Source organism: Penicillium subrubescens (assembly GCF_028828155.1).
Source record: "Penicillium subrubescens strain IBT 31985 chromosome Unknown utg000007l_segment0_segment0, whole genome shotgun sequence".
Classification (NCBI taxonomy): Eukaryota; Fungi; Ascomycota; class Eurotiomycetes; order Eurotiales; family Aspergillaceae; genus Penicillium; species Penicillium subrubescens.
In genome coordinates this window covers 242,703-264,713 of record NW_026643157.1, presented here as the reverse complement: position 1 = coordinate 264,713, position 22,011 = coordinate 242,703, and the positions used below count along the sequence as shown (strand labels likewise).

At 50.5% G+C, this 22,011-nt stretch overlaps 7 protein-coding genes across 7 annotated transcripts; 5 read left to right on the top strand and 2 right to left on the bottom strand.

The window, feature by feature from the left end:
* Positions 1–594: 594 nt before the first annotated feature.
* On the top strand, positions 595–963 carry N7473_009844 (uncharacterized protein; the record flags this gene model as incomplete). The annotated part of the gene is made up of 1 exon (XM_057155783.1): positions 595–963. The coding sequence occupies one exon, from the start codon at positions 595–597 to the stop codon at positions 961–963; it is 369 nt and encodes a 122-aa protein (XP_057004438.1).
* A 490-nt stretch (positions 964–1,453) lies between these two features.
* N7473_009843 (DUF2293 domain-containing protein) lies at positions 1,454–2,345 on the bottom strand (the record flags this gene model as incomplete). The annotated part of the gene is made up of 3 exons (XM_057155782.1): positions 1,454–1,900; positions 1,966–2,088; positions 2,148–2,345. The coding sequence occupies 3 exons, from the start codon at positions 2,343–2,345 to the stop codon at positions 1,454–1,456; spliced, it is 768 nt and encodes a 255-aa protein (XP_057004437.1).
* A 3,786-nt stretch (positions 2,346–6,131) lies between these two features.
* Positions 6,132–8,668, top strand: N7473_009842 (PHD finger domain protein; the record flags this gene model as incomplete). The annotated part of the gene is made up of 3 exons (XM_057155781.1): positions 6,132–6,157; positions 6,396–8,432; positions 8,494–8,668. 3 exons carry the CDS (start codon positions 6,132–6,134, stop codon positions 8,666–8,668), a joined length of 2,238 nt encoding a protein of 745 aa, XP_057004436.1.
* A 428-nt stretch (positions 8,669–9,096) lies between these two features.
* N7473_009841 (sideroflexin family transporter) lies at positions 9,097–10,496 on the top strand. The gene is made up of 4 exons (XM_057155780.1): positions 9,097–9,267; positions 9,326–9,459; positions 9,521–9,615; positions 9,675–10,496. The coding sequence occupies exons 1-4, from the start codon at positions 9,164–9,166 to the stop codon at positions 10,362–10,364; spliced, it is 1,023 nt and encodes a 340-aa protein (XP_057004435.1). The 5' UTR covers positions 9,097–9,163; the 3' UTR covers positions 10,365–10,496.
* A 298-nt stretch (positions 10,497–10,794) lies between these two features.
* N7473_009840 (amidase) lies at positions 10,795–12,393 on the top strand (the record flags this gene model as incomplete). The annotated part of the gene is made up of 2 exons (XM_057155779.1): positions 10,795–12,163; positions 12,236–12,393. The coding sequence occupies 2 exons, from the start codon at positions 10,795–10,797 to the stop codon at positions 12,391–12,393; spliced, it is 1,527 nt and encodes a 508-aa protein (XP_057004434.1).
* A 166-nt stretch (positions 12,394–12,559) lies between these two features.
* N7473_009839 (putative protein kinase (Lkh1)) lies at positions 12,560–16,175 on the bottom strand. Its single transcript, XM_057155778.1, has 6 exons — positions 14,902–16,175; positions 14,752–14,833; positions 14,342–14,689; positions 13,812–14,271; positions 13,675–13,762; positions 12,560–13,604 (listed from the first exon to the last, which is right to left on the bottom strand). Exons 1-6 carry the CDS (start codon positions 15,712–15,714, stop codon positions 13,407–13,409), a joined length of 1,989 nt encoding a protein of 662 aa, XP_057004433.1. The 5' UTR covers positions 15,715–16,175; the 3' UTR covers positions 12,560–13,406.
* Positions 16,176–20,143: 3,968 nt separating this feature from the next.
* On the top strand, positions 20,144–21,932 carry N7473_009838 (uncharacterized protein; the record flags this gene model as incomplete). The annotated part of the gene is made up of 4 exons (XM_057155777.1): positions 20,144–20,865; positions 20,920–21,280; positions 21,349–21,786; positions 21,849–21,932. The coding sequence occupies 4 exons, from the start codon at positions 20,144–20,146 to the stop codon at positions 21,930–21,932; spliced, it is 1,605 nt and encodes a 534-aa protein (XP_057004432.1).
* Between the last annotated feature and the right edge of the window lie 79 nt (positions 21,933–22,011).

The following is a 22,011-nucleotide window of genomic DNA, read 5'->3' as shown; positions in this document are numbered from 1 at the left end:
CCCTTCTCCTGTAACTCCTCCCAATCCGGCAATTTGAAGTTTGGTCCGTCTGAGAAAGATATTAAATCTTCCATTTCCACTCCTAAACTGGACTTAGCTAAACTTCGTGACTTACAGGCATCTAGTAACCCAAGGTATAATTTACCACAGAGCCTCCCATATCACAGGTTCGGCCATGGATGGGCAGTTCCTAGACTCCTTGTCGAGGCCATAACTGTGAAGCGGAATTTATATAGGCTTCCTAAGCCGGTGCTAGGGTCAGTGTGGATTTCACAACATGCGCCTCTCACGTATACCTTAGGATTAGCAGTCAAAGTAGCATACAATAAGCCATCCGGCCAGGGGTATACCTAGGCTGTTAGTTACCCGTCCTACTCCCACCCATGCAATGTCTTGAACGCAATGCGCATGTCCGGAGCTAGACAGAGAGACTGGTGTCGGGATATCCTCCGTTAGGTGCCCTTCTCCATCCCACCAGCATCAACATCGCGTATCTGCCTAAGCCAGATAGAAAAGCACACTCGGCCCCCTGCCCGATTCTCTCCAATACAGAGACGGTCTTCATCCATCCCGGCTCTAAGCCCTAGGCACAACATGGCCGACCAAATCGTGCATGATCTCCACGAACATGGCCGTCGTGCCTGGGGCTTCGTTATTTACCGATGTACCTACCAAAGTAACACAGTTTGGGCCGAATTTATGGGTCGGCTCCTCGCTAATACTGAGCATAAGCTGGAAAACAATCAGGGCCTTGATTTACTTGATAATTTAGCCCTGACTGTGATTGAAGACTTGGAGAATTTGGACCGGGCGACTATGGCTGTGATTCGGGATCATGTTCGGCAGTGGGTGGTGACCGCTGTGCAAGAAGAACCGGACATTACTAGCCCAGTGGTGCTATTATCGCAGCGATATACGTTCTTACTGAAGAAAGGGATGGGAGGGGGTTGCGTGACTGATTAGAGGGGCTGGGAGGTGTATGACTCGTACGATCATGGGGAGAGGATTAAGGACGTGGAAGAGGCGATTGAAGGGTGTACCTTAGAAGACGTGGGATGGACAAAGGTCCCTTTCGATGGTGTGATGGTCGTTCCTTAGTACGTTTCACTCAGGTGGAGCGGGTTGGGAGAAAAAGTATCGCCGTCCGCCAGAGATTTCTTGTTCCTAGTAGTCTTGTCTTTTTCATCACACATCATTTCGTATGCCCGGCGAAGATCCAAAAGTATGGTCAATCTCGCTGATCAATTTGCTATCTGATCCCCGACCACATTGAATCACACAGGGAGTCCATTGATAGGCATACGCCTAAGGAGCTAGATGAATCATGCCCTGATAGGTCCCATTGTAGTTCCAAATATCAATCAGAATCGTAAGAGTCATTCCCAACATGCCAGGCCAGCCTATCCAAACCCAAACTCCTTTGCTATGCAGTATCATTAAACAGACCGGCCGATCATCCCAAACGCAATGTCAAACACTCATCTTTCTTCGATCCAGTGCCCTCCCAAGCCTGGCGAATGGTCTGGACGGTGTCCCAGACTTTCTTGCGTGCCAGGAAACGATTCATGCCATTTTCAAGCATCGTCTCGTAGAGGGTGTATCTGTGTCGAACATGGGCCTCGACAGCCAGCTGGGCTTTATGACTGTCGGTAAGGGTGCCAGTGCGGCCCACGCGACCTGAACCCTTTTGAAAGGCGTGCTCCAGAATGACATCGAGAGTGTCCTCTGGCATCAATGGGAATTGCTCTCGTAGGAGCTCTCGTCCATGGTCGAGAAATTTGGTGTCACGGGCTTTGGTGGCAGAGGCACGAGACTTTTCGGTCTCTTTGGACATGGCTTCAACCTCATTGTAGATGTCAGAGGGCACGCGAATTCCGAGGGAACGCTTGCCCGTTTTGTCCTAAGAATTAATGAGACGACATGTTGAGGATGGAAACATAGTGTTAGAGGTGGTTGCGCACTCACGTAGACTTTGTACACAACTTGGTCAGAATCCTTGGTCATAAGCCGGCACTTTCGAGTAATGTAGACATCGCCTTTCGGAACGAAAGTGTAGCCCTTGGGCATCAGCGCACGCTCATACACGTTCTATGCAGCATTAAATACTGTTGCGACGAGTAACCAACCACGAGGGACATTCGACTTACATCTTCCAATGGATCTTCGGACTCGGGCATTCTGGGCATAGATTTGCGCTTTGCCTTGCGAGGTGCTTCATCTCCATCCGGACCTTGCTTGCCATCCTTGATCAAGGACCGGGCTTTTGACTTGCGCACGCCGCCCTTTCGACGGTGCACCACCTTTCTACGGTGGCGGACCTTGCGTGGCGATGGGTTTCGAGGCATTTTGCTGCTGATTGATGTTTGAGATTTTGAAAATGAAGACAAAAACGTTGGAGAATTTGGGATCACAAAGAGCGTTAATTGTGATGGTAAACGTGAGTCAACAAAAGACCAGAGGGATGGAAAGAAAGAGAGAAAGGCGAGGAGGACAAAGAAAGGATCAATGAGGATGACCCCGCTCAGTTTGGGTCACTGAGGCGGGTCAGTTTTGAATTGTTGATGGTCACGTTTTCATTCTTTCTTGATGCTGGTTGAGATGGATGTGGTGTGGTGGATGTAAACGGCCTAGTAGTCGATCGATTGGGAAGGCGCAGAATGTGGCGGACACCTGTGGCTGTGTTGTGGAAGTGTGGCGCACCAGGGGAGGGACATGGTGCCTGGCAGCCTGACTGCCTGATAGTTTAGGCCAACTCTCGCGGGGCGCAGGTCCAATTGTCAAGTTGTTCGCTAGCCAAGGTTGATTTAAGAATAAGTTTTACTTTTAGGTGCAGAAAAAAAATAATTGTAACAGTTCTCCCAGTGGCATAGAAAAAACAATACAGCCAATGGAGTCGCAAATTGCGGCTCGCAATTGATGGTTTGAGCCTACCAGAAATCAATGTCAACATGTCCCCAGTGTCGATTCTATACATACAGTAGTCTAGAAAACTAACACGTGCTTTGTCCAATTGTTCAATGTGATGGGTCAATTTATTATGCAGCTAGCGAGATCGAGGTGACATCTGTGTGCCACTGTGCACGCAATCTAGTTGACTCTAAATATATGGACTGTCCAATAACGTGGGACGGGCGGCATGTAGAGGTAGGTGCTTGTGGGAATGAGGGAAACAGGCCAGGCCGAGGCTGAGGTGATGTGATTGACTCAAGTATATGCTCTACGTTGAACAATAATTTACACCGGCTACAATACTTCAACATACAGCGGTAGTATGTATGTACATCCAGTTTGTCCAGTGTAGTCCACACTGGCTGGTGGGGCCAGGATTGCAGATCAAGCTTCCAATTGTGATCCTATTGCCACGTCGAGTGTGCCCGCCCTTGCAGCCCAAGATGCAGGTACAATGCAAAATCTGAGCTCAAGTCTTACCCTAGTACCCTCAGCGATCATTGTTCACGAGGGGAGGGCAGAACGACGATCTGTCTTGAAATTGGGAGACAGAGTTAGGAACTCCACTCGGATCAGGTTAAAGTGTCCTAGAGGCGGCTCAGATCAGATGAGGGAAAAGTCAATCCGGTTCAAAGAGTATATTCATTGTGGGTAGGCTTATTCTGTAGGTCCGTAAGGTGACCGAGATTATGATCAACCCAGATCTCGTGTGAGATTTAGCGTGGGGAGCTCCAGTGGGTTAGCTTGTGGGTTCAAGGTTAGGAGTGGGCAGGGCTGGACCTCGTTCATGTCGCATGTATCGGAGATTGGACAACTGGATAAGTGGATGGCTGGGCCCGTTGCTCGGACGAGAGGGACAACAGTCAGATCCGATGGCTGATGAGCATCCGAATTCTCTCTGGAAGTACAAAGTACATAAAGAAAAAAATACTTGAGTACTTGCTAGAGATACTACCGGGCTGTGCAAGATGTTCAGCCAGCAAAAGTCCGGTTCTGACCAGACCAGGAATCAAATGAGGAGCAAATGAGGAGTAAGGGGAAGCGACCCGCCAAACAAGACGGGGGATGAATCAGCGGAGAGACACAAATTCAAGGTGGTGGTGCCAAGAAGATGGGCTGGTCGTATATGCCAGGGGCCGTGAATTTTAGCGGCTAGGGATTGACAAGTGACAATGAGTTGAGGGGGGAAACTTGAAGGATCTATACTACAGTATGTATAGGCACACCTAGTGTGTTTGCTCGAGAACTACATACAGAATGCGTGTACCAAGTAAGTATACTCCGTATCTATGGTAGAACGGCAAAGCAATTTTGCCGATTAGCCCGAGGGGTTCGTTTAACTACGTGGTGGAATAGGTGGAAAAGGGAACAAGACATGGCAGTTGGTGACTTGACTGGTTTAGAGACCCCCCCCTTTAACGGACCGGGGATGACCTTCAGCTCGCCCGAGTGCCGAATCCCTAACTGTTTAGGGCCTACGGGCTTATGGATTAGCATCATGGCGAGCTGAACCCCCTCTACCCGCGGAAGATACGTACTGGATCAGGTCCGGTCAGCAATTCTTCTACATGCTGCCCAAGATACGGAGTCCGGAGTACTCCCGCTACGAGATATACATACTGTTAGTTTACTTACAGAAAGGCTCAGTTTCCAAGTCAGTCAGTTCCGTAGTTCTCACCCGTCCAGCCGCTTTTCTCCAGGCTCTTCAATGGGTTGATTCCTAGGCGGCTCCACTTTCATCTCGCCAGGCATGGCCACATGTCGTCATCGGTCAGATTGGGTCCCGGGGGAGTTGAGCAAGTCGAGTTTAGTGTGTACTCCATCGTAGTGACTAGTAGCTATATCCTTAGCCTTCGAGTTTGACTGGTCCTACAAAAGACGAACAAAGCGGGAGTGACCCCGCGCTCTTTAGTGACTGGCTGGTGCAATCGCTACCGGCTGCCCCGAAGCTCTGGCGGTACAATACACAATACTAGGGTACGGTAGTAGGACTAAAGAGATGAGACGACCAAGGAACTTCAAGAGCTAGAGAACTTAGGAAACGAGGCTCGATCGTGTCCGCCCCAATAGGGTCTGGATCGGCGGGGGAGTTTAGACCCAATTTAGACCCCCAAGGAGGCCTAGGAGGCGCTCTGTTGTTCTTTGTTCAGCTGGTGCTGACCTGTCGGACCGAGGGAGCTCTCAAAAAGAGTGTTTGCGTGCGACCGAGTCGATAGGAAGGATATAATGATACAATGAATAAATGTGAGGATAGAGTATAGCTATAGCTATAGCTATTGTAGGTTTTAGTAACATAGTTCCCTTTAAACCATGGCTTTTATCGTATCCGATGATACTTCGATATACTCCGTGTTCCTTAGTAGTACTCCGCATGAACTAGAACTTCTCAACTCTACTCCATGTACAAGATTCTAAGCTCAGTCCCCATTTGATCCCTACTACTCACATCTATTCATTCAAACCATCTCGCCAGTTGAATAACGGAACATCGGAAGTTTGATAGTGGATTCGGTGGAGGCCGACCAAGTGAATCAAACCAAAAAGGACCCAAGAAAAAAAAGGTGGAAATCCCCACGGAAAAAAGAAGAAACCAACTTGGACCAACTGAGAAAAAGAAAAACACCCCTCCGTCTACTCTCCGTCTTCTACTCCGTCTTCTCCTCCTCCCTGCAGACGATCCTTCCGAACCATCCCAACTGGTCCAGCTTCGAGTTATTCCACCTTATCGGCATTCTCGGTTCTTGCTGGTCTCCCTGTGGACTGAACCTGCCAGATCCTCCAACGGGCCCCAAACTATACCCAGACGCTCATTGATCGAGGAAACTACGAAGTCCCGAACCGGCTTACTTCCACCACCACCACGCCGACCAACTCCTTCCTTCCTGCAGAGCCGCTTAGCCTCGACTCCCCCTCGAAACCAATTTTGGGACCGATTATAGCTACTTCAAAAGCTACAGTTTATTCATTCCAATCTACACTCACTACCACCCACAAGTTATACTGCAGCATCCAACTTCGATCAATGCTGTAATCTCCCGCAAACCTTCTCGCCCACCCTCCCTGCCGAGCATTCCTCCCCTCTCCCCCCTTCGACTCGTCTCCTCCAATCTTCTTCATATCTCCCTCCGTTAAGGTTGCCTGGCAGCTCGACCGTCGATGGTTGCTAGGCTCGTGTTGCTGACATGAGTTGGGATCACCCTGTCCACAGGTATGCTGAAGCCCTCTACTCCTTCTGCTACCACTAACACGACCACCTTTCCTCCAATCCCCCCCCCCCCTCCCCTCCCTCCTTTCCTCCCTTCCGAGTGGGGTGTCTTACTCGAGATACTCTATGCTTGGTTGTCCCGATATTCTATGCTATTCCGCATTTCGGTCGCAATCTTGTTCTGCATTGCCCGCCGGTCTTGACCCCGAAAAATGATGCTAATGTACCCGGCCATGTTCAGCTTCAGCTATCCCAACGGCGAACCGCAGACCCCGACAAGGACTCCGACGACGGCCGCCTTTGACTCCTTCACAACGCCAAAGCTCGAGTCGAGTTTTTTTGACCCTCGAGTCACCTGGGATACGGCAGACCCTTATGCCTCCAGTCCTGAGTTCCTTCGCTCCCCACACAAGTTCGGCATCAATACCCCGTCCAATGCTTTGAGAGCAGAGGCATCGACAGATATCAGAGATGGAAGGGGCTCAGAAAACACCGATACCGCCAGGAGGATTCGTCCCATGAGGCCGATGCCCACCGTGGGTGAAGATGGTCCGAGGACGGTGGATTCGGCCAAATCCGCAGCATCCATGCAAACCCCACCGCCGACCAGTGCGTCTAGACGAAAGATTCCTGATTTTGAGTCCTTGGGCAGTGTCGGGAGAGGGACAACACCGCGGGTGGCCAATCATTTAGAGACCCCGAGTCGTCTTCTGGGGGTATCCCCTCGACTGTTCGGGAATTTGCAGTCTTCTCCGGACCTCTTCCAACTAGCTTCGTTAGATCCCACGGGGTCTCCTTTCTTCCCACAGCAGCGGCTGTTCTGGGATCACGAGCAGGAGCAGCCAGTACATGGACTCCCGTCACTCGACTCCGGTAGGGGCCATGTTCATGCCGGACGACCATCTGCCCATGCCTCTCTCAGCGCAAATATCCCACAACTACCCGCCATCGATGGCTCCATGGATTTGCCTGAGTTCACCAACGGTGGGTTTGGAATCTCCTCGGCTCCTCCCACCGATGCAGCTCTCTTTCCTGCTCCCTTTTCGACTTCTCCACGTATCCCCGTCACCAAGGCCGAGGACCCAGCGATGTTTTTGAGCTCCCCTGCCCGACGGTTTGGTGGGCCTCAGCTCACACCCGAAAGGCGGCCTGGAATGAGACAGCCTTATCACCACCAAATCGAGGAATCAAAGCGAGAGGAACTTCGTCGAGCCCATGGTTTCGAAGGATATCGTCCGGCCTCGTTCTCGAGCTTCTCGGGCGATGACGAAGAGGACGATTTCACCCCGCGTGGCCGGCCAGGACTCACTCGAAGTGTCACACATACGGCGATCACGAGCTCTTCCCATCGTCCACTCAGTCGATCCAGCGGTATCATGGCCACGACGAGTGGAATTCGTAAGAGTCCTTCCAAGGGGCGAGTCTCTCCCGTTAAGACCATGAGACCGGCGCCGTTGGGTCGGTCCAATTCAGTCGCCTCGGGCATGCCCACTCGTTCGCAGTCGGTGGTGTTGAAAATTGGCAAAGATGGTCGGGCCAAGGCAGAAATGCAGCCTCTCGACGAGGGTCCCACGGGGTTGACTGATCCCTTGACTGGGATGGATCTGGATGGTTCTGCCACCGAGAGCGAGGCCGACCCTGCGGAATATTCTGAATATCCCGTTCTGTCTCGTCCGCAGTCTTCTTCGTTCGGTCTCTTCGACGGTGGTCGACCCTCCCTGTCTTGTAGTGACTCTGGCTCTCGCCCTCCCTCCAAAGGATCCTATGCGTCTACAGTTGGCTCATCCCACTCTGGACGGATGTCTCCCTGGGCGGGCTCCTCCCGAGCTGTCTCTAGCCGATCCACCTACCGGGGTTCTCCCGAGGCTATCAAGCGGACGCCAAGCAAGCGACATTCATCCCTACTCCATTCGGATGCTACGTATACCCGGGGCAGCGTCGCCTCTCAGACGCTACCTGGCGAAGAGGATGACAGTGGTGATGCCACCCACGCCCTTCGACAGGTTCTTAAAGAGCGTGGACGGGGAGGCAGACCTTCCACCGGGGGCTACGGTGCTCGTCTTCCCCGAGCTGCTACATTTGCTCACATACGCTCTTCCCCTCCTCGACTCCATAGTGATTTCGATATCCACCCATCTCATCACTCGAGCCACTCTCCCACCACCTTGACCGACCCTGACCTAGCCACCCCCAGCACCGACCGCCATAGTAATCCCAGTAATGGGACGCGCTGTGTTTGCAATTCGATGGATAATGGTGGCCATCTCATGATTCAATGGTAAGCTTTGTTTCTCTATCGTCGTTTTTTGGTCCAAGTGCACTCACCACTTTGTTTCCAGTGAATCTTGTACCCACTGGCTCCATACGAAATGTGTCGGTCTGGAGCGGTCCAACCTGCCATCCTTTTATGTCTGCATGTTCTGTTCCCAAACCCCCTCCCGTGTCCGGTCGGGATATGCACCGGGCGGGGGTCCTCCTTCACCTTTGGCGCATAAATCCTTTCGATTCCGGTAAACCTGCCGGGGGCCCGAGTGACCCTGTCCTATGAGGATGTGTCTTAACGACCTTGTTTTTCCTTTGTTATATCATTTCCCCCCGAGCGCCGGGGTTTTTTTCTTATTGTCAACCTTGCATCGGGACACTTCCCGCCGTTCTTGTGTTTCTTCCTTTTAATTACCCCCTCTTTGTCTTTCATGATGATACCTCTGTACTCTTTTCTATCTGTACTATTGCCATTATACTCTTTCCCCCGATCCAATAGAAGTTTTCCTTTTTTTACTTTTTGACTCGCGCATAGAATCGGCAGCCCGCCCGATATTCCTGGAAGGCTCTTGTCCTTCTTCTCCTTCTGATTGGTTCATAACCCACTTATCGCTCTCACCGCCTTTTATTATCGTGAAAAAGTAAATCGGCTCCCCGCAAATTCCAAAATCGAGTCATTTCTTCTTGCCTCCCCCGGGTCTTTCACTCTTTCTTAGACCACACACTCTCTCTTTTGCTAGTTTGGCCATGTCTGCTTCACTCCCTGGTCCTCGCGACCTGCCTGTCTCTCAATATGACTTGAAGTCCTACTGGGGCCGTGTCCGCCATGCTGCTGATATCTCCGATCCTCGGTAAGCAGCCCCGAGGGTACTGTCTTGCGACGCGATTGTATACTAATTCATTGATCAGGACGCTGCTCGTCTCGCCCGCGGGCCTGGAGCAAGCCAAGAGCTTGATTGCTTCCTACAAGCAGAACAAGATCCCTGTTATGACTCCGGAATTGTGGAAGGCGAAGAAGGTGGTGGACTCGACGCTGCACCCTGGTATGGATTCGATGGTATACTTTGGGAAAGGAGTCAATCGCTAATATTGTGTGTGCCGTAGATACCGGCGAACCGGTCATACTTCCTTTCCGCATGTCTGCTTACGTCCTGACGAATCTGGTCGTTACGGCAGGCATGCTCACCCCGGGTCTTAGTGTGAGTAATTAACAAGTCTCCAAATTGGCACGCGACAACCCTAACCTGTTCCCCTCTAGACGGCCGGCACTCTTCTCTGGCAAATCGGCAACCAGTCGCTCAACGTCGCCATCAACAATGCCAACGCCAACAAGTCCACCCCCCTCTCCACCTCCCAAATCGCCAAATCCTACCTCATGGCCGTGTCCGCCTCTTGCTCGGTCGCCCTGGGTCTGAACGCCCTCGTGCCGCGCCTCAAGAGCATCTCCCCCAACACTCGCCTGATTCTCTCTCGTCTCGTCCCCTTCGCCGCTGTCGCCAGTGCCTCAGCCCTGAACGTCTTCCTCATGCGTGGCGAGGAGATCCGCCGCGGCATCGACGTGTACCCCGTCCTCTCGGACGCAGACCGCGCTAAGCGTGAAGCCCTCGGCGACGACGCCGAGCCCCTCCAGAGCCTGGGCAAGAGTAAGAAGGCCGCAACCCTCGCTGTCGGCGAAACCGCCATCTCGCGTGTCCTGAACGCAACCCCGATCATGGTCCTGCCCCCTCTGATCCTGGTCCGTCTCGAGAAAACCGCCTGGTTGCGTGCGAACCCGCGTCTGACCCTCCCCGTGAACTTGGGTCTCGTTTTGACTACTTCCCTGTTCGCTTTGCCGTTGGCCTTGGCGGCTTTCCCGCAGCGTCAGGCTATTAGTGCTGCTTCTTTGGAGGAGGAGTTCCATGGTCGGGGTGGTGCTGAGGGGATGGTTGAGTTTAATCGGGGTATGTAATTGGGATTCGATTTTTTTCGGTTTTGTCTTTTGGGCGTTTGATTATAGCGTGTGCATTTTGCATTTGCATGTGCATGAATGAATAGAATTTTTGGGCTTTTACTGCGTGATGATTCTCGGGTTTGTTGTATAGGATTTGAATATATGATCTTGTCTATGTACATGGATTTGCGTAGCCTGTAGGTGGAATCTTTCTTTTCTCTCTTTCGAGTGGGAATCACAAAGAAAGAACCCCCGCATCTCTAAATTGGAGGGACACTTTAGTTGGAGAACATCGCATTAGTTACTCCAACGCTACCCCAACATCTGTACACAACCCCATCCTTCCCTATCCTTCATCTTATAGTCCGACCAATCTTCCACCTCACACTCTCGGACCCAATCAACTCAAAAACCTAAGACTCACCATTATCGTCTCATCACCTTCATCATGGGCTCAACATCCCCACCCCTCTCCCTCGACATACAAACCCTCACAATCCCAACCTTCCACGCCGCCCTCTCCAGCAAAACAACAACCTGCACCGACCTAATCCAAACCTACCTCACCCGCATAACCAAATATAATCCAATGCTCAACTCCCTAATCAACATAAACCCACAAGCCCTATCCCTCGCCAAAGAAAAGGATCTGGAAACTCAATCCCTTCTCTCCGAAAATAAACCCCTCCCGCCCCTCCACGGTGTACCAATCATCGTGAAAGATAATATCTCAACGAAAGATATACCCACCACCGCAGGCGTATCCGCTCTTCGCGGGCTAGTCACGAAAACAGATAGTGATGTCGTTTCTCGTCTGAAAGATGCTGGTGCTATCATCTTAGCGAAAGCCAATTTACACGAATTCGCCCTACAGGGCACGAGCACATCTTCGGCAGGCGGACAGTGTTTGAATCCGTTTGATCCCAGCCGGACACCGGGTGGATCATCGGGTGGAACGGCTGTTGCTATTGCGAGTGGGTTGGGTCTTGTTGGGCTTGGTAGTGATACGGTTAATTCGTTGAGGTCGCCTGCGTCGGCGTGTGGGATTGTCGGGTTTAGACCTTCATGGGGGAGGGTGAGTACACAGGGTGTTGTGCCTGTTTCGGGTGTGCAGGATGTGGTTGGGCCTATGGGTGGATCAGCGGTGGATGTTAGGGTTGTTTTTGATGTTTTGAAGGTTGATAAGAGGGAGGTGAGTGGTGAGTGTGAGGGTTCAAGAAGAAGGACAATCCGGATTGGTATTCTAGATGCTTATTTCGGACTCGATGATCCCAACACTGATCTATCAACGAACCTCATCCACGAAAACGAGATTGTTCAGGACATCATCAATGATGCTATATCATCTATCAGTGGATCCAAGTCTGGATCAGATATCGAATTCATCCATATCAATCCCACCACCCATCCAGACTGGCGTTTCACAACTCTCTACTCCACGGCTGATACACAAATCTACGAGTTCCAGGAACGATTAAATACATTTCTCCAATCACCAGAAGTCATATCACCGTATCACTCGTTAAAAGAGATTGCGGAAAGTGGGGACTATGACAAAAATGCAGTGACGGAGGTATTCACTGCACCGTTGAAAGATCCGGAGACATTCTCACTATCGAGTCCCGGGTATCAAACTCGTTTAAAGAATATTTCGATCTTGAAAGATTCTATGAACGAATGTTTTGAGAAAAATGATATCGACGCATTGGTCTATCCGCATCAACGACAGTTAGTCGTTGAAATTGGGACGACTTTACAACCGAGGCGGAATGGAATACTTGCTGCGTTGACGGGAAGGCCTGCTATTTGTATTCCTGGTGAGTTTCTTACATCTCAACATACCAACTAGTAGATTCTAATCTAGAGTAATGCTGATTCTGTATACATAGCTGGGTTTAGTCCTCCGACTTCTACAGCTGTTCAGGGTGTGCCGGTGGGATTGGAGTTGATGGGGAGAGTTGATTGTGATGAGGAGTTGTTGGGTCTTGCGGAGAGGATTGAGGGTATTCTTCAGAGGAGGGTGCCGAATATGGAGCGGATTGAATAGTTATTCTGGGGAGTGCGGAAGTGTCTGTTTTGGTTAGGTGATAGGTAACCTTGATATGCTGTAAATCAGAACAATGATCTACGTTTCTGGCTCGCCCTTATCTGTTTGGAGACAATGGGCTGGGCTGTATAGATGGGATGAATGGACGACTATATGGTTTAAAGTGGGAGACTATATCTTTGAATCAAGGTAGTGATTGATATACATCTACCAGCCAGACATCTACACCAGTTTCTGGCAAGAGGGCTAGAATCTCCAATTTCAAGAGACCCCAAACAGCAAAACAGTCAAAGGATCAATGGAGTCGGGTCATAGGACCGGCCAATGCCTATGTACATCCCCTATACTCCCACATGGACGCCTATAATACCCCGACCTCATGGTATAAGAATCACAATCACAATCACAATCACAGCCTAAAAGTCCAACAACCCCCATGAATATACTCAAAAGATAAAAAAAAAACCAGAAGAAAAGAAACATCGCGCAGCAGATGCAACAGCGCAGAAGCCTTTAGAATATAAACCAATCACCAGCGCCGAAAGGAATGGCAAGAAGAATAACTAAAAGATAAAACCCATAAGATATCACGATCCATTCCGCATCGTGTGAGATGCCGCCATCGGGGAAACATGCGAGGAGAGACACATTGCGGAGATCCTGTCGCTCCAGCTGGTGCGGGGCCTCGGTGGCTTTCGTTGCTCGGGTCATGGTCCTCCCGGGGATACAGAGATTCATAATCGTCATGCCAGCCAGAAAAAGATCGCAGTGAAGTCACCGGAGACATGCCAGGCCGAGAAAGACGCAGGAGACAGATAGAAGAAACCCAGTACACATCATTATCATCATTTTGCCAGTCAATGTGAACGAAAACACCAATCCATCCCATCCATGTGTTGATAATAATTACCCCTTGAAAAGACAACCGTCTATCCACAAACCCAGTGACGCCATATACGGGGGGAGATGAGAGTTAAAGAGACACCCATGAGAAAAAATAATGAGTGGCCGCTTTACCTGGCCCCAGCCTGGCGATGAAGGCCCATGCCGATGCGGTAAGCCTCAGTGCCGTCGTCGATAAGACTTTCCTTGAACCAGGGATGCTTCAAGGCTTGCTTGGCAGTGATTCGCTGCTTGGGATCGTAGACGAAGATCTTTTGTAGGAGATCCAGGAACGAACGGTTGAAGGGGGTATTGGTTGGGATGAACTCCTGCATAAGAATAAACCAGTCAGATCGTCTTCACAAAAAAGATAGGTATTTGATTTGACCTGTGACTTACAGTAAGCGCCTTCATGAGACGAACATACTTGCGTGACGCCCGGGTAGTTTCGTTGTTGGGATAGTCCAGCTTGTTCCTGTTAAAGTACCTGATAACGGGTTAATCCTGATTCAGAGTCACAAAGAGGGATAACTTACTTGGCGGCTGAATTGTGATTACCAGCACGGCCCTGCACCACCTGACGAACAAGACGTGAATCAATGCGAGTACCAATGACTGCCTCCATCATTGCCAAATGCTCGAGATTGTCGTGAGTCTGGAAGAGAGCATCACCGGTAAAGAACTCAACCAGGATACACCCAATACTCCATATATCACAGGGGAAACTCCAGCCGAGATTCAATATGATCTCGGGTGCCCGATAGTGGCGGGTGGACACGACAGAAGAGTGATATTCATCATCAAATGTGGCAGAACCAAAGTCAATAAGACGAATCTCGCTGTCGAGAAGCACCCGTCGCTGGCGTGCATTGCGGGGGTTTGCGTGAGAGGAGGAGGGGATGGTGCGGTTATAGGTAAAGGTCTGGTAGTTGCTGCTGACAAGGAGAATGTTTTCGGGTTTGAGGTCGGTATGGATGAGGTTTAGGTCGTGGAGGACTGGAATGAGATCAGTATAGATCCTCACTCGGGAATGAAAGAAGGGGGGAATGCTAGGTAATCAACTTACAGGCCACACTCGTAAACAGTTGTCGCGCAAAGTTCTGGATTTGACTGCTGGGAAAAGGCACAAACCCGTTACCCTTCAGGAAATCAAACACGCTCTGCCCTAGCAAATCGGTCACGATGCAGATGTGGTTCCGGAAATCGAAACAATCCCGAAGGTGGATGCACTTGTTGCGGTTGGCCTTGTCGTTCGAGGCCAGGGTAGACAAGACGCGTAACTCAATGCGCGATGCATCTCGGTACTTTTGAATGGATCGAATGATCTTGACGGCGCAGCGAGCCTTTCGCTGCTTATCAAATGCTTCCACAACCTTGCCAAAAGTGCCCTGACCGAGAAGTTTGATGATGGAGTCTAGCAAAGAAGAAGGGTCAGCCGAGTCCAAGTTTCCAGATACTGTAAACAGGTCTACCTACATCGTTCTGTCAGAGGCGTGTCGGGAGTCACAATGTAGTGGCCATCATCATCGTCGAACTTTTCATGGCGACCACTCGTGAACTGTAGGAGACAATCTAGTTAGTTTCCACTGCCGTGTCGCTGAAGACTCGAATCGAGGGAGGACGTACATCGCGAATCACAGGCACAGGAACATCCTTGGCCTTGATGATGGGCTTCGAGGGAGGAACATAGCTGGGAAACGCCTCTGGCGCGTTCTCCAGCTCTCGACGTTTCTGTTCATCGCGAGTCGATTTCCGGGTGGTCCGCTTGCGCTTTTGGCCCACCGTGGCGTCTTCATAGTATACACCGTTGCTGGCTCCCGAACTCCCTTGCGACCCGAGGGAGGTCGGAGCCGTGGTGTGCAGAGACGTCGTCCGGTCAGTGGACAAGGAGTGCGCGGAGGATTCCTCGCCGTATTGTTGGGGATTGATGGAAAAGGACGGTCGGTCGTAGTATCCCAGGTCGTACGCGGTCTCGATTCCCGTGCGGCGCCTTTTACCCGCTGGTTGTGCCACTGGAGGTTGGCCAGTGGAGGAAGCGACACCATGCGGCGGTGGAGGAGGTGCTGCCGTCTTGGGAGCCTCTGGGGCCGGACTATCATCAATCACAATGACCTCCTTGGGGATGCCATTCTTGTAGAATTCTCCCCAGTCCGGCTTCTTTCTCCGACCACCTTGTGATGGGGCCGCACTGGAGCCGCTCGGATGCGACGCCATGACCGAAGGGGTCGATGTCGTTGGAGCGACTCGCGAGGGTTGTGCGTAGGGAAGAGTGGTTGTTGTCGGCGAAGGAATGGAATAGGTGTAGGGGTTTGCGAGGCGAGCCCCTGCGGCGGTCGTCGGGGTTGGGTACGTGGTCGTGGCTTGGTATGAGGAATGGGGATAGCCGTAGTGCTGGTGAGTAGTAGGATGGGTTGCAGTGGCCGTGGAAGGCGTGGACATTGTGGACGGAGGATTCCTGTCCGTCACACGAACAGTACTAGACGTGGAGAAGAGGAGAAAGTGTAATCACGACCGATTGTCGGCGGGAAATGCGAAGAAGGACTTGGCGAGCAAGCAGAAGGGGTAGTCTCGAGGCCTGACAGGACCTGCCTGACAGGATCAGGCTGACCGTTACAGGACGATAGCACGAACGAAGACTCCTAGGGGGGTCGCTTGGGGGTGGGAGGAGAGAAGGGCTTTTTAGGAGGGGAGGGAGAATGAGACGTGACAATGACGAGGCGGTCGGAGGCAGTGGATCAAGCGAGGCACAGAGGTCCTCGAGGCGATAACTCAGCTTCACGAGGAAGGGGGCTGAAACGAAGATAGCATTGGTGGAGGAGTAATCGACATTTGCGAGAAGGGCAGACCGAGTAAAGGAGGAAGAAGAAGGGGAGGAGAAGAGCTGGAAAGGCAAAGTGGTGATGATGGGGAAGAGGCGGACGGGGAGAATGGGGAGCCGGCGTGTTGCGAGTTCACGCCGATCCAATTTTGAGTCTGGGACGTTTTCAAGACTTGACTGGTCGAGTTAATCTGATTTGATTTGAGATTACAAGATATAAGACTAAATACGATAAATGAATAGAGGAAGTCTCGTCTCCTTAGACTAAGATATTAACTACTTTGTCGATGACCACTTCTACGGAGGAGACTCGCGCGCTTGTTGACTTGCCCGAGGGCGAGGACCCGAAGAAAATACCAACAGGCAAAAGACATTCCAATTGCGAAAGTGTATTAATAAATTCATAGATAATATAAGCAATACCGTCAGTTCTGGCCCTGGCAAACAATCCAATCTGATCCCTCTGTACTCCGTAGTCTCTGGTGGCCTAGTTGGGATCTGGTTGGTCTGGTGGCCCGCCACCGGCAGCGATGGAGCATCGCGTCCAAGCCCTGGCTTAGCGACCCCCGTCGCGAGAGCCCACATCGGGGCAAAATGGAGAGATGAAGTGGAGTGAAGTCGAGAACACAGTCTATCAACTAGGTAGAAAACTTTTAACGATAACTCATCTAAAGAAATAGACCAAGTCCGTATAATCATCTCAGCTTCTTCTCTTTTTCGCTGCAAAGACCCCGGCCGATCACCTGACAAGGCAGATGACTCAGCGTGGCAGTGAAGAGGCCAAAATGACACTGAAAACACTAAAAAGATTAAAAAGACTCAAGGTTTCAAAGTCAAAAGACTAAATTTCCCGTGGTTCGGATGAAAAGATGTGAAAAGTCGCGAGGACTAGATCATCAAGAGATGATGAGAGATGGCTAGGTGGGCGTTACAGACAAGAGAAGAACTCACCGTCGAGTAAGAGCCAAGTCATTAAAGGAGCCAACACCACTCAGACGGAGAATTATGCTCGAAGCCCAGAGAAGACGGTCAACGCCGCTTCATGGAATGTGCAATGTATGGTCATTGTATCTCCTATGTAGAGCTCCCATCCGTGCCTATGCTATTTAAATATATACAGCACTTCCAGTACTTCCGTATATGCAAGGGAGTCCGCCTCGAGTGACGTGGGAAGAATTACCCCCCGCTCCTCTTTGCGCCATAGCGTGAAGGAAGAGGAGAAGTCTTCCATTTTGCTTTTTTGGTGGCGAAAACGGGAGTATCACGGAACATCAATATCTACCCTCTGGGTTGGTTCCAGATTGATGATTCTAGAATGGTCCAATGTAAGTGTCCGAGAGTTCCAAGCACTGTAGGAACGCCTCCATGCCCATGGATCTGGCAGGTAGGACACCCGGAGGCCCGATTAAATACCTCCTTAGTAGGTAATCATGGACGATCAATCCTAGTACCTGTAGAAATAGCATGTACATTCTAAAGTAATCCCCCGATTTGGGGATGCAAAGCGATCCTCGATGATAGGTCCTGGCTTGCGCCCGATGCCATCGAGGGGCCAACTATGTGGCTGAAGATTAGAGCTGTGTGGAATATGACCGGAGAAAACCGAAATTCTATACTGCGTAGTATTCCAATATGCTAGTGGTATTTAAGCCCGATCCTTCCAACCTTTTTATCCCTGGATCTGATCGAACAAGTAGACCAGAGGGCCTCGGGCAGAGGTGGAAATATATACTTCTCCTCAGCACCCTCCAGAAATAGGCATAGTACATCTACCCGGTGACACCAACAATTCTATATATATTTGGCTGATATCCGTGTATCTTCGGCCTTTGAAACAATATGTTCCCCAAGCACGACCTGCAAGCCTCTAATCTCATCCACCACTCCTGCTCCGCCGCGTCCGCACGAGTGTTAATCTGCGGGGTCCCCGGTGTCCGGAGAACGGGTGGCCGCCCTAGAGACTCTAGACCAATCATCCCCAGTGCCCGGGCTTGGCGTAATAATATTCACATTGGAAGGGAACAATGCAGATTGTTATGGACGAGCCAATCCTAGTATCGTGTTACTCACCCGATTTGAAATTTCCAAAAAAAAAAAAAAAAAAAGGCGAGCCTCCTAGTATATAAATCCAGAGGAACACAGGCGACGGACTGATCCGTGCAATTCGATGTATTGAGGAAGGCAGGTCGATCAGATAGTCTCTCTCTGGCAACAAACAAATGTCGATTTCGAGGGAAGAACTTCAAATTTTTTTTACAAACTACGGGCGAGATATGCGAGCCATATGAGGTTAATGACCACCATCACGGTGGCATTCTGACCCATGTCACAGGTCACCGCCCTTTCGACGAGATTTGGAGAGGTTCAGCAATATATAGCCGAGCCTTGACATGAACCTTGGAAGAAGTTCATAACGACAGCGCCGATATCAATTCTTGGAACGTGGTGGTAGCCTCATAAGAGTCATCATATATCCAGCATCGTCAATGATGGGAAGACTTGGATCTGTTGCCGTTACCTTCTGGATTGATCCACTGATGTGTAGCTAGTTAGTTGCGCATACGACTTGATCAGAGGATACTCGATTGTAGGCCGGGCAAGCTGGTGGGATGGGCTTGCTCCAAGCTGATTCAATCTCCCAATAGAGAAAGAAAGCTAGAATGCCGGGACTGCTCCTTAATAAAGGGCATTAGCCCGTATGCCCCTTTATTCAGGCCCAAGTCCATCCATGCGCGAATCTTTGGCCCGATATAGACATTCAAATATGTGTTGGAAGATGAGCGGGTACCGAAATACTTTGCACGCTGTGTATTCCCTTGGGTCTGGACTGACACTCTTGACATCTGCCAGTGACTCACAGGTGCTTTATAGAGGAACCTGATTCTGGAGGGCTAGTGATATCTTTATCGTGTGCTTATGAAGTTCAATGCGTTGGACTGAAATTGATGCGCATTCTCGCTAGAATACACAGAGTGGTTAAAGGCGTAGTCAGTGGCCGTGTCAGATATTTGGAAGAGAAGGGAAATTATACTCTCTTGACCAGCTGTTCTTCCGTACAAGATTTCCTAGCAATGTTGATTGCATTCTGGGGTTCTTGTGCGAAGTGTCTGTACTTTTTCTCTGTTGCATTCATCAAAGCGACGACTATAAATGGGCCTCTGAAGCTCCAAAACGACATAAGTAGTTCTCTCATCAATCTAGGCGACTGTCGTTCTCGATCCGAATGGTGTAAATTGTTTACAAGCAGAGCTAGTCAAGTAGGCAATTTCCCTGATGAGTCGACGCCAACCTAGGAAAATTACCATGATCGAGAGATGCCTGGCATTCTTGAAGGTAAGTTGATTTTGTACAGTAGGACTTCACGTTATGAATGGTTGGTTGTGAGCTGGATCAGTAGAGCGTTGGAATGTAAAATTGTTTATGGGCGTTGCTAGATTGCGTGATTCCTTTCAATAAACAGCGCAACATGCGTGATCTTGACAACTTCTGGTCTCTCGACGAACAGAAAGGGTAACCACGACGAACACGAGAAACGGCCCCAGTCGTAGTGGGGGCCGATCATACTTAGCCACGGAAGAGTGGAGACGGCGAGATGGACACTCAATTGAGCCAATATAACCCAATCGAGTTTAGTCCAGTTCGAACTGGTCACCAAATCGGGTTTAGCCGTGTCAATCTTTGGTGTGGCTGCACGCCTGAACGGTTTGGACCCCTGTGAACCAGCGATGCTTGGCCTTGCTTGTTCCTCAACTCGGCCTAGGTTCTCGCACTCCCTTCCATGGAGGTAACCATGCACCACAGCCCTATCTGACATGGTTTTGGCTTTTAAACACTCCGTAAAACCCTGTGAGACGATGCAACCATGTTCTGCGAGGTGTTTAGCTCGTCCCCAATTCAGTATTGTGTGCGAAGGGTGATGGACCATCGTGTTATAAAGATCTCCAGTTTCCCACGATTGGCTCACAATTCTCGACCGTAACTCATCAATCTTATTCTTTTACTGTCAAGTACCGCCATTAATTTCTTTAGTTCTGCTCTGATTTTGAAATCATGGCATCAGGACTCGGTCGGAAAGCCGTCCAAGGCATTGCTGCAGGCATCGGGCTTGTCTCTGAAGCACGATCGGCCCGCAAGACAAAAAAGCAGAATCAACAGCAAGAACAATCACGCGAATTACCAGCCCCCGAAATTGAAAGGGGACTACCCCAACATCATGAGCAGTACGAAGCTCCCCCTTCATATGAACCAGAGGGTGAAGGAGTGACCCCCCTTGAGAAAGCACCCTCTGGGTCTCTCGAAGCGCAATGGGCTCTGGATGAGGCACAACAAGAGCTTCAGCATATGACGCCGGGACATGTAAATAATCACGAGAAGGAAGGATCTCCGGAACGCCTTGATGAAGAGGGTCTCGCCCATAGATTTGCGTCTTCATATCCTGCCCCACCGCCTTATCCAGCCATACAAGAAGGAAGTGCAACAGCACGACCACAATTGTCGGCACCGGTCGTACTGCCCCAGCGCAGGCCAAAGAACAGCGAACGCGGCTTCATTCGTGCGTATGCGCCGGCATTGAACGAGTGTGGTATCGACCAGGATATGTTCATCGACTTCCTTAATACGGCGGAAAAGGCCTGTCAAGGATCTCCATGGCTGAATGCAATCAACTTGGCCTCGATTGGAACAATGTGGATGCCCACTGTCACGGGAATGGCCGTTTCAATTGCTATTCAGCTCGCCACTGATGTTGCTATTGCGGTGGACGGTCGTCGCAAGTGAGTTGTGAACATAAATGACCTTAAGGGGACATATCATTGACCGTCTTGTAGAACCAATATCTTTTTCAACAAGATGAACAAGGAATTCTTCCAACCTCGAGGCCTGTACTGTCTGCTCATGACTTGGGATCCCGAATTGCCAGATGCTCCTTCTACCACGATCGACCTTAATTCGTTCATCTCCAAAGCTGTCGGTGGCGGAGGCTCTGACACGCTGGGTCGCCTTCGTCATAAATTCAAGTCGTCAGATGGCAAGGCCTACGGTAATATCTTCCCAGAGGTTGCACCCCTGGTCTTCCCTCAGATCGATCAACTAGCATCCGACAAAGACGCGCAAAAGAAGTTTGCCAACCTGAAGAGGAAAAAGGAGTTTGTTGGTGGCTATCTGGACAAGAGGGCTCAGGCCAAATTTGTAAGCTCCTATTCCATGCATGCATACTGGACTGCTATGGACACCAACTAATCCTTTTATTTTGTTAGGCTGCCGAAAACCCCGACAGTCATTTGAGCCAAGGCCCCAAGCCGACCTTTTCTTCGCGATATGCCGATCCCAACCATGCAGCCAGTAGCGGCGATCCCCTGGCTCTGATCACTGCTGGCCGTTTCACCATGGAAAAGCTGAATGATATGAGAGGCCGGGGTGCAGGGAGATCAGTAGACCAATACCAATACCAAGATCAATACCAAGAACGCCGGGATTATGGTTCAAATCCACCAGCTCCCCACGGCAAACCATTTGGACTGTTCGATGCCATCAACACCATTCGAGATCTACGCAGTCCCCAAAACGGTGCCTCTCGTCAAGATGGTGCTTCTCACGGCGGTCCTGCTGTCGGTGTACCTGTTGGCAGGGGACTAGACCGATCTGCTGGGGGTCCAGAAGGGACTTCTAATCCAATCGCCAAGTTGCTGAAGAAGGTACGTAAACGGACTCACGTCCCTGGCTGTGATTTGCGCAATTTACTAATCTTCTATTATAGAAAGTTTTATATTTGGCGATTGTGAATATGCCGTCGGAGGATGAGATGAGTCGGGCCCGTGAGGCATTGCGGCAGGCTGCATGAGGAGAGTAGGAGTAGGATATGGAGTGTAGCGAATACCCTTAAGATAGACCAAACATAGAACGCATTCCTTTTTGAACAA